An 11,045-nucleotide genomic window follows, 5' to 3' on the forward strand; every position below is an offset into this window, starting at 1 on the left:
AACAGGGGTCACGTTCGAGCGTAGATTACTCCGCTCGAGCGGACATGCAGACAAAGGTTTTCGCTCGAGCGTAGACTTACCCGCTCGAGGGTTCTGCAAAATAGTCAAAAGTGCTGGATAGGTGAAAATCACGCTCGATTGGGCGCTCGACACCCGCTCGAGCATGAGACACAATGTCCCACTCGAGCGTCAATTATTCCGCTCGAGCGGAATTCTGAACAGTGCAAAGTACTGGGAGCACGAATTTCATGCTCGAGCGCCAATTACCCCGCTCGAGCGTGAGTTCAAAATCTGGAATTCCCAAATTTGAACCTCAAGCTCAAATTCAACTTTTAAAATATAAATTTCGATCCTCTTGGGCCAATTTTTCAGAAAACATTCCAAAACTCATAGTTTAACATGATTCCAAAGCTCAATTGCAAAATCAAAGCCCAAGGGTGTTTCAAACAACTCAATTTCAAACCAATTTTCAAGAATATGAAAAACATGCAAACATGCATGAATCTAACCAATTCAAAGCTTCAATACAAGCTCAAATGAGCTAACTCTTACAAAAACATGATGAAATCATGGTCTACTCTCAAAACATGGACATGCATGCGAGGAATTATGGACTACAACCTCAAAACTTCAATACATATACATGCATGCAACAATTGAGCTCTAATTCAACACTATTGAACCAATTCTTGACTTAACTCTTTAAACTACCATGACCCATGCTAGAAGGAACTTAAATACACAATAAGGAGGATGAAATTCATACCTAGGTTCCTCAATTACAAGTCTAGAGGCTCAATATGCAAGAATCCTTCAATCTCTACAAGACTCTAAGCCAAATTGTGAAGAACTCAAGCTTTCTCTACCTCTTACTCTCTCAAGTCGGCAAGAACAAGAAATGGACTGATGAAATGTTTTGTTAAAGTGTTGTGAGGCTCAAATATAGTCTAGGTAGTGGGCCACTCATGTGGCAAAATGGTAATTATGCCAACTCTTGACATTAAGCTTATTTTAATCTAATTTAATCAAACCAAATCACATTTTAGATAAATACGCCATAAAATCATATAAATTTCAATGATCGTAAAACGTATATCGATTTCAGATTCGGCCGCCGATAAGGCCTTCAATTTACAGTTTAAACATAAATACACAAACAGATAATCAAACAGTCGAATAGATAAATGTACAATTAAACAGACATACTCAGTCAATTCAGTTTCAGATTTTAGTCAGTCAGTTCAGTATTTCAATCAGTTCGATTACTTATCATAATCAGTCTCAGTTTAACAGTAATTAGTAGTTTATCGGTAAACAGTGGTGAGGGTTATTACAAGTAAAGACCTTAGTGTAATCATCCATTAGGTCGAACTTGACTATGAAGAAGCCATTACCTATTTCTAGAGCCTCGAAATCCGCTTAGAGGCCCCAAATCTTAGTCATTTTTGTCATAAACAGCTTGTAGCCTATGGTTTTCCCTAATAGTCTCACAATCAAACATTTCTTCCATGGCTACCTTATTTTCTTTAATAGGGCTGCTGGTAGCCAAACTCTGGGGATCCCATCATTCTCCTCCTCCATTTCCTCGTCTTCTTTCTCAGATGCCTTTGGCGTGGTAGCATCTTCATCATCAGATGAAAGCACCTCCACATCGTTATCAAAGTTCTTTTCATTACCATATTGAATCACGATCTCAGTAGTGCTTGCTTGAAAGATTTTGGGGCTTGTAAATCCCCAGTAGTTTCCATCTATTCAGCATCTAGTTGCCTTTCATGGAGAGGGGAGATCACCTGATTCGTAGCTTCAATTGATGGGTTAGGGTTCGGTAACACTTCCCCTGATTGATGCCCCAAGGAGGCATCTTCACCCATGATCGCATCTTCAGTATCAATATTGCCCTTGATCTTCTTAGTGCTTCGGATTAGGTGGTCTTTCTCTTCCGTTGAGCACCCATGGTCGTTTTTCCGGTCGCCCTCCTTCAAAGCCTCAATAACGGTCATTTTTCACTTCTTCTATTTTTAAGTAGATCAACCTAGGTACTCGACACGTAGCAATTTCTATCATCGTTTTCATAAACACAATCACATGTGAGTAGGAAAAATTATTAATTCGTCTTAGGCACAGGTGACTACTTAAAAAGTAGATTTTAAATGTTACTTCTTAACTTTTAATCTTTTTTTTTTTTTACCAAAAAATTTAAAAAGTTAAAAATAATTTTAAACTATCCTTTCAAAACACCCTTATGTCAAAAATTAATCATAAATCTTATGTTTCTCATGTTCAACAAATTATTGAGTAATCTTAAAATATCGTCAAGTGATATTTTAATTATATTATAATTAGTAAAAGAGATAAAATTTATAATTTTATGTTAAATAATTGAGAAATGAGAAGTTATTAATTGGTGTTGTGAATAGGAGATGGATGAGATTTACGAATTTGTGAGAATTTATGATTAGGAGGAGTATTACACGTGACATGCCAAAAACACTAAATAATTTTTTTAATTAAAAAAAATGATAAATTATAATTGATAAGAATTAAAGTCACGTAACCAAATAATTTTTCTCATATTCTCCACTCACAAACAAACGGGTTATATTAAGAATTTCAAATAATCTACTAAATTTTCAATCAAACTTTTCACGTGAATGTAAAACCAACACATATGTAAATTTTACACACATAAAAAAAATTTGATAAAAAATTTTAATAAATTATTTGACATCTATACTATTACAAAATGCTTTAGAGCTCTAATGTAGGAGCTCTAATAGCTCTAATGGGAAGGTGGGTCCCCCCTGATGTGATGTTTGTGTCTTTTTTTTTTTTTTTTTGCTTTGACACATCATTAGAGCTCAAATTAAAACTCTATATTTAGAGCTCTCTATCATTTTCCATACTATTATAGTGAGGTTTGAATTTAGTCTCTCAAGCCTCTACAATGAATTGTCACGTGTAATTTAAGTGATTTGACCACAAGAAAAAAAAAAACACATCCCACGTTTCCATTTTCTCCCTCAATCAACTACCCAATAGTGTTACCAAAAAAAAAAAACTACCCAATACTCAATTTCCTCCCTCTCTCTCTCCCTCCCCCTTTTGTTCTCACATTTCTTGGCTCAGAGTTTTCTCGCGCCCTCTGAATCTCCAACACGAAGGCTCAACCTCCATTAATTATAGATGCGTACCCCAAGTTTTCTCTGCGACCAAACAGTTTATTAGGGCTTTTCTTAGTGACACAGGTTTTGAGAGATCGCCATTTCATTCTAAAATTCTGTATGAATTTCAAATTCATACAGTGTTGATTCAATTTATTGTCTTTGGTGTCCATTGCTTTTAAGGTTTTTTTGTTGTTTTTAAATAGTTTTTGTTTTTGGGTTTTGGCTAGGTTATTTTATTATTATTATTATTTTTATAAATCTCTTTGATTGTAAATGTTTTAATAGGTTTGTATTTTTGTATTTTGTGTGTACTAATTTAATTATATTTTTTATTTTCTTCATTAAAAAATAAAAAAAAAGATGAAAAGTTTCATTATATTATCAAGTTCTTAGGAAAAAAATTTGATTATTATTTTACTTGGTTTATATCAAAAAAAAAAAAATTCAATGTAATCATTTATATTTTTTTTTTGTGTATATCAAATTTATTTGACTATAAATATTCTAAGAACCTCTGATTCATAATTTTTAAAAAGAGTGCTATTTTTTTTAAGAATTATTATTTTATTTTGTTTATAACAAAATTATAAGCGTTCTTTATTTATGTTTTTAATAAATTTGTGATGTATATTTATTTTTTAAAAAATAATATTTTTTTAATTTGCACAACCGCTACTTCATGGTACACCACCTCCGCCAATTGCATTTAGAGCGCCACGTGGTGCCCCTGACTCAGAGTCAGATCGTCTTATCCAATTATCAATGGTCTCGTTTTCGATAACTCTCTCTCTGTCTCTCTCTGTTTTTCGTTTCTTTTTTTGGTCTCCAATCCAATCAAATCCGCATTTTCTTCGCACTCTAATCAATCGATGCCATACTCCAGTGTGTGAGTAAGTGAGTGAGTGAGTGAAGAGCTTCTTCAATGGCGATGCCAATCGTCGACACGGATTACCTCAAGGAAATCGACAAAGCTCGTCGTGATCTCCGCGCTCTCATCTCCATCAAGAACTGCGCTCCCATCATGCTCCGCTTAGCGTACTCTCTCTCTCTCTAGATTCTGTTTGGTTCTCGAGAAACTTGTTTAGAGTAAGACTTGTGTTGTAGGTGGCACGATGCTGGGACATATGATGTGAACACGAAGACGGGAGGCCCTAATGGCTCAATTAGGAACGAGGAAGAGTACTCTCATGGCTCAAACAATGGTTTAAAGATTGCAATTGACTTTTGCGGTAATTCTTTTACTTTCCTTCTTCTCAATGTTATATGAATTCTGTCAAGTTTGAATTTCTTATTGTGAAGATCATACTACATAAAAATGTTAGGGTTATGCATTTGCCGGAGGAATTGTTAAGTTGATCTCGTCTAATTGATTAGAGAGTTAGCATATGTAAAGCTAAATGCTTGCTACTTGAGTGCACAATTTGGTATACAGTGTTCATTCAGGCTTCATTTGTTAAGGTTTCAAAAATTTTGACCAGCTTGTTTGAATAGTCTTTTGTTGCTGCCGTTACAATGCTTTTAAAATGATTAAAACAAACAAATTGCAGACATTAGGAGACCGGTATAGAATATTTACCTATAAAATTGTAGGAAGTGAAGGTGGTGTTAACAATTTCATTATATTCAAGTCTAAAGTTGATGAGGAGTCAATAGTGAGGCTTGGTCCCTATAGTATACTACCTCTATTCCCAAAAATTGAGAACATAGTGTTGGGATTTTATACCGCATCCCACCAATGCGAATGGAAGCACACCCACACATACACTAGAGAGACAAACAATCACAAATAGATTTATGTGGTTCGCCTAATAACTGTATGGGACCCACCTTTATCACATGGGTGGACTAATCTGGACACATAGGTATTATGCAACATAATTAGTAAAGATTGGAATCTGAGAAGTGTGTGTGTGCTGGGTCAGAGAAACGATTACAAAGAAGTTGTGCCAAAAAGAATTCGACAAAATAAAAGAATTAAGAAACAAATAACAATCATTTAAATTGAAATTCAAGTTTTTCCATTCAAACAATAACAAAATTTGCATGTGGGCTATTAAGAAAAAAAATTAAAAATTTCATTTCTTATGAAAAGCATCCAAACTATGTGAATAAAATTATTAAGTACAGTAAAAATATTTCTTATAACAACATTTGCTTGTGTTGAGAGAGAGGGTCCAGTTTTTAATTGAAAGTGATATAGGATTAAATTGCAAAAGCTAAACATAAATGAAGAAAGAAAACAAGTGATAAGAATGAGAGGTATATTTAGGGGACACGTGCACCCTCTCGCCCTCTCCCTCCGTCCATCTATGTGTGTGATGAAAGTGTTTATGGCATCACCTACATGGCACCATGTGTTGTAGTTTGTAAATACTTGTGCATGTGCATATGTCACTATTTTATTTTATTTTATTTTGCATTTCTTTTTTAATATATTTTTTATAGAGAAGCGATGACTTTAGGGAAGGCTATATTTCTTATCACGTTCATCCACATATTGGGGAAATGTGAGCTATCTTTCTATTAGCACATATGATGTGGGATAGCAAATGGAAACATAAAGTTAAAACAATGCTGCCTGCAGGATAATGGCAGTGTGCAGTAATGGAAAGCTTGTCGCCTTATTTGGTAGAAGAATGAATTTAGGGTTTCCATATGAAAGGGGTTGGAATTGGCTTATTTTCTGGAGGTGATGGGTTTCTGGATTTGTGGAGAATAAGCTGTTAGAAGTTCTGGACGACAAACAACTATTTTTTGTTGATAAACATTATTGAATTGGAAGGCCAAAAGGTTTGGGAACGGGTTTCGCTTTATTAGGGCTAGGTAGGATAGGGTTTTAGTCATGAAATTATGACAATTAGTTGGTTGTGAACAGTGATGAAAGAAAATGGAGGCGGAGAAAACTCTCAAAGGTTATTCAAGCATCATAAAATGGTTCAAACGCTTTGTACAAAATCTCAGAATTCAACTCTAATTGAATGGAAATGTTACATGTGCAATTATAGGCGGTTTAAGAATATTTTAGACCTAAGATAGACCACATATAAGAGTTATGAACATATCTTGACGCATAATACAACCTATCAATTGAAATGACTGATCAAGTTACTGAAAAAACATATATTTGTAAAACATATTAAAATCATACAACAGCATATAAACGATATGAAATATATATTTAAGAATCAAATTGACCCTATACTTCGTTAGACTGGGTCCTAAATATGCTGTGTCCTCTCTCCTTAATGAACCTATATATTTAAGTTGATTTTGAGCTTTTTTTTTGGCATTTTGGTCATGGCGTACTCTCGTAGTCTTATTGCAGTACTAAGTCACAAGTTTGAAATAGCTGTTTTGTTTGTCAAATTTTGTTTGTGACAATATGAATAATTTTAATGATTGTTTTTCTTTCTGATGGCAGAGGAAGTAAAGTCTAAACATCCAAAGATTTCATATGCAGACCTCTACCAGGTGATTATCAGAGGATTGAAAGAATTTGTATGCTTGTATCTTAGATTTAATTCTTACTTTGTGGAATCAAGATGATTGGCAAAAGCCGAAGGCTACCCTTCTTCCGACACTGTGAATGTAATATCTTTTGATACATGAAAACTTATTGCCTTACATTCATATTAGTAAAAGAAAGAGGCTTTCTCTTCTATCTATCAAGTTTTCATTTGTTGATTCTCTCTCTCTCTCTCTCTCTCTCTCTCTCTCTCTCTCTCTCTCTCTCTCTACATTTCTTTGCTTTTGGTTGTTGATAAGTTGATTCTAGAGTAACTGAGAGTAAGATTCTGCAACTCATGAAACTATATAACTATATTGTCAAAATTTGAAAAAAAATTATCTGTTTGAGTACTCCCATATCTAAAATCATGAGGAATAGAAGTCGATTTAAAGTAAAATCTTCTAACAGAATGAAAAAAAAAAAAAGAAGACATTTTTGTTTCTGTTTGGGTGTGAGTGAAGCCATTACTTTAGTTGGGCTACTTGGATTGGTGGATATAGTACAGATAAGATCGCTCAAATAGTCTTCATGAAGTTATGTTCTAAAAGCTATAATTCTTATTTTCTTTCCTGTTTACCTTCTCCCAATGCTAAGATTTCTACTGGGTAGTATTATAGTCACAGATGCTGTAATAAGGGTTTCGGATGCATAAAAAACTTAAAGTAGTTTAACACCAAATGGCCAAAACATAAAGTGTGCCTAGGAACAGGAGTGCAAGGGTGTCAAACACATCTTTATTTGTTGTAAGTTATAACAGACAGAAGGCTACTTCAAAAAAATAAGAAAACAAAAAAGAACCAAAAGCAAAAGGCTTTAACATCTTCAATTCATCATGCATTGCTTTATGACTAAGTATGCTGGAAGTCAGCTTCCATTTATATCTAATACAATTATATTGTGAATTATCCAAGAATCAATTACAACAGCAAGGAATCTTAATCCTTATATGTAAACTAAACAAAAATGACACGACATTAAGTTGTCTGGATTTATGTTTTTTCTTTTTCCTTTTTGCCAAACATAGAGAAAGAACATCATCTCCCTAGAGTATTCTTCAATACTATATTTGATTTTATTAAAAATGTATCAACATGTTTAGACATTAAAGCTCCTATCAGAAGGTTTTTATAAATATTTCTGTTCTCAGAAAAGCCAATCAGTGCCGCTTCTAGGCTTAAAAATTTTGTCTGCCACCTTTATTGCATGGATAGAGGCACTATTGTTCTAATACCATTGAAGCTGTTAACGTTTGATTAATAATGAATGGCAATGGTAGTATAATAGGCCCTTTTATTTCACCAATTCTGAGTTATGCGTCTGTGAAGAGTGACTGGCTCATAACAAACCGTTTTGCCTTTAGCTTGCTGGTGTTGTTGCAGTTGAGATCACTGGGGGTCCAACCATTGACTTTGTTCCTGGTAGAAAGGTATGTTGATGAGTTATCTGATGAGAAACTGGCTTGGCGCGTGATATAATTGCATTTGGTGAACTGGATGTGTTGTGCTTTCTTGTAGGATTCAAAGATCTCTCCGAAGGAAGGGCGACTTCCGAATGCTACTAAAGGTCTCCAAATGCTACCCAGATTTTAGTAATCTCAAAAAAGAAGATAATATTAAAGCTACTTAGCTATTAGTACATGAGTCTCAGATTGTTCGGTAATATGTTCCACGAACACTTGTGAACTGTTGAATTGGCAACCTTGGATTTCTTGGTTTTGTCAATGATCATTCACTTTTCCAATCATACTATATGGCATATGTTTTAGCTTTTTTACTGTGAAGCATAGATGAAATTTAGAGTGTTTGGCTAATGATTGGGAAAAGTGGGATATATGAGGGTCTGGTTGAAATGCTAATAGAAGCAAGGTGTACCAATATACTGTGTTTTTGAGTCAGAAGATAAAATGAAAGCCAATGGCCAATATCAAGAATTATTTGCCTTTTCTTTTTTTACCTCTCTCTCTCTCTCTCTCTCTGTGGCAAGTAATAGTTAAGTGGTCCATGAAAAACCAAAAAAAGAAGAAAGAAGTTATGCCGCCTATGAAATAGACATTATTGTAAGATTCATGACTACTACTATAAACATGATCCAATTAAGATTACATTTTTTTGTAGATCATATTATTCTACAATGGCTCTCTGTGGAGCTTTTTCACTTGAGAGAACTTTATAAGGATATCATAGAAATTAGAACTGTGCCTTTCTGGGGGAGTTGTTCCCCAATATATTTTTTTCCCCTTCTATTTGAAACCATGTTGAAGCCTTGGGGAAAAAAGTGTTTATGATCACATGAGTTACAATTAAATGAGCTTACAAGGTACACTCTGCAAAAGTTCAATCTTGCATATTCACTTGTGAATATTGATGTAGGGGTGCCGCATCTAAGGGACATATTCTACCGGATGGGTTTATCTGACAAGGATATTGTGGCACTGTCGGGGGGACACACTTTGGTAAATCTTTTCTTTACATTACATGTGGAAAAAATAAGTAAATAAAACCTTCTCTTTACATTTGAAAATATGGTATTATTGGTTAGTATTTCTGAAATGGATTTCACATTTATAGTGTCCTGTTGGTTTTCTCTGTTAGGGAAGGGCACATCCAGAGAGATCAGGTTTTGATGGCCTATGGACTAAGGAGCCTCTGAAGTTTGATAATTCATACTTCGTGTAAGACTTATGGATGAACATGCCCATGTCTTATGTTCCTTTTATCTCAACTTTGGGAAAGAAAGGCCTTTGAGTTTCTGTAGTCTATTTTACATTTAGTATTTTTAAAACAGGGAGCTGCTGAAAGGAGAATCAGAGGGGCTGTTGCAACTTCCAACGGACAAGGCTTTATTGGATGATCCTGAGTTTCGTCGTTATGTTGAGCTGTATGCAAAGGTATTGTGAGCTTATTTCAACGATATGATCAATATAGCATTTTCGTCTTTATTCATCTGTGATGCTATTCAATTAATCCACTAAGTAAATAGACGGTAAAGTTTGTCATGGTGTTGGTTTCACTGATGAATGTTTCAGAGACTGGTTTTAGGTCAAATTTGCTGTGATACATAGCATTATAGGGATTGGTGTCTGCATTTAGAGGTCAATTGGATCTGAACTATGATTAGAGATTGATAAAATCTAAAATAGACCCATCAATTTACTTGCAACATGCTGGTTTGCTGTGACCTTTCCTTTTTCTTTTTTTGAACGGACCAGTTACGGCAGCCAAATTTAATGCAACTTTAATTAGGCATGTTCTGTTAGATCCTTGATTTGATTAGTGATGAATCCAAAGCCAAGCTAAGTTATCTTAACACCACCTTTTTGTTACGTTTAATTGGAACTTAAATTTCATGTGCATATATGGAAAGAAAAGAGTAATTAGATTGGCAGGTTGGTCTCTGGTTGATGTTGAATTATTGGTTTGGACTGTGGTGTCTGTACTGACTCTTCATCCATTTTTTTCTTTCGTTTTTTGCTTAAAACCTAAATTTAATGTGATATGATCCAATCTAAAGCTGCCTAAACCTGACCCGTTACCAGCAACCATGTGGCCTTACGTGCCAATTAAAAACCTAATATAGGGTTCTAATTCTGGCCAAACCATTCGCAAGTTATTCCAATTACCCAATTCATTCTGGAAAGGTGAATGGAATGTGCTTTGGCGATTAGCTATTATATTCTTCTTTTATTGAAATATCTTTCCATTCTTGAAGCTGCATTACATTTAAATTCTCACTCGGTCATGGTTGTTTTTTGGCATGTGGCAGGAAGAGGACGCATTCTTCAGAGACTATGCAGTATCACACAAGAAACTCTCCGAATTAGGGTTTACTCCTAGTTCCCCTGGTTCCAGGGCAATTGTGAAGGACAGTGCCATATTGGCACAAAGTGCCTTTGGTGTTGCTGTTACTGCTGCCGTGGTGGTCCTGACTTACTTGTATGAAGTTCGAAAGAAGACAAAGTAAAAAAAGTAAAGACTTCTACAATCGCTCTATTAAATGTCTATACATTGATATCAAATTAATATGAATTATTGCAATGAGCAATATCTACCAGAAAAGGAGTTGGATAATTGATATTTTCATTTTGGCAGCGGTCACAATAATACATACTGAATGGAAATAGTTCCCATGTTGTGGTAAACATTGGATTACATGGATGAGATATGTGTTTGTTATGATTAGGTTTTTAATTCCCTTATTCTGAAAAGCCTGTGGGCATTGAAATCTATTGAAGATCTGAAGTAAAGCCAAGTTTAAGGAAGTTTTTGGGATTATTGATGGTTGTCTTGTATATGATGCACGAACCGCATTTTAAAATTTAAGGAAAAGCAACTTTTTGCGTCTCATGTGCTTATATAATTGAGCTTTAAAACATA

At 34.6% G+C, this 11,045-nt stretch overlaps 1 protein-coding gene across 1 annotated transcript; it reads left to right on the top strand.

Annotated features, from left to right (window-relative positions):
- Window positions 1-3,863: 3,863 nt before the first annotated feature.
- Window positions 3,864-10,810, top strand: LOC114279703 (L-ascorbate peroxidase 3). Its single transcript, XM_028221988.2, has 9 exons — window positions 3,864-4,199; window positions 4,269-4,393; window positions 6,586-6,635; window positions 8,033-8,098; window positions 8,187-8,235; window positions 9,042-9,124; window positions 9,264-9,343; window positions 9,457-9,559; window positions 10,435-10,810. The coding sequence occupies exons 1-9, from the start codon at window positions 4,087-4,089 to the stop codon at window positions 10,630-10,632; spliced, it is 867 nt and encodes a 288-aa protein (XP_028077789.1). The 5' UTR covers window positions 3,864-4,086; the 3' UTR covers window positions 10,633-10,810.
- The last annotated feature ends 235 nt before the right edge of the window (window positions 10,811-11,045 follow it).

The sequence above is a fragment of the Camellia sinensis genome, chromosome 5 (assembly GCF_055761805.1).
Source record: "Camellia sinensis isolate YWXY chromosome 5, ASM5576180v1, whole genome shotgun sequence".
Classification (NCBI taxonomy): Eukaryota; Viridiplantae; Streptophyta; class Magnoliopsida; order Ericales; family Theaceae; genus Camellia; species Camellia sinensis.

Coding starts and splice junctions, on each gene's coding strand:
- LOC114279703 (XM_028221988.2), top strand. CDS start 4,087: ATGGCGATGCCAATCGTCGACACGGATTACCTCAAGGAAATCGACAAA. Junction 4,200..4,268: donor CCCATCATGCTCCGCTTAGC/GTACTCTCTCTC, acceptor CTTGTGTTGTAG/GTGGCACGATGCTGGGACAT. Junction 4,394..6,585: donor GATTGCAATTGACTTTTGCG/GTAATTCTTTTA, acceptor TTCTGATGGCAG/AGGAAGTAAAGTCTAAACAT.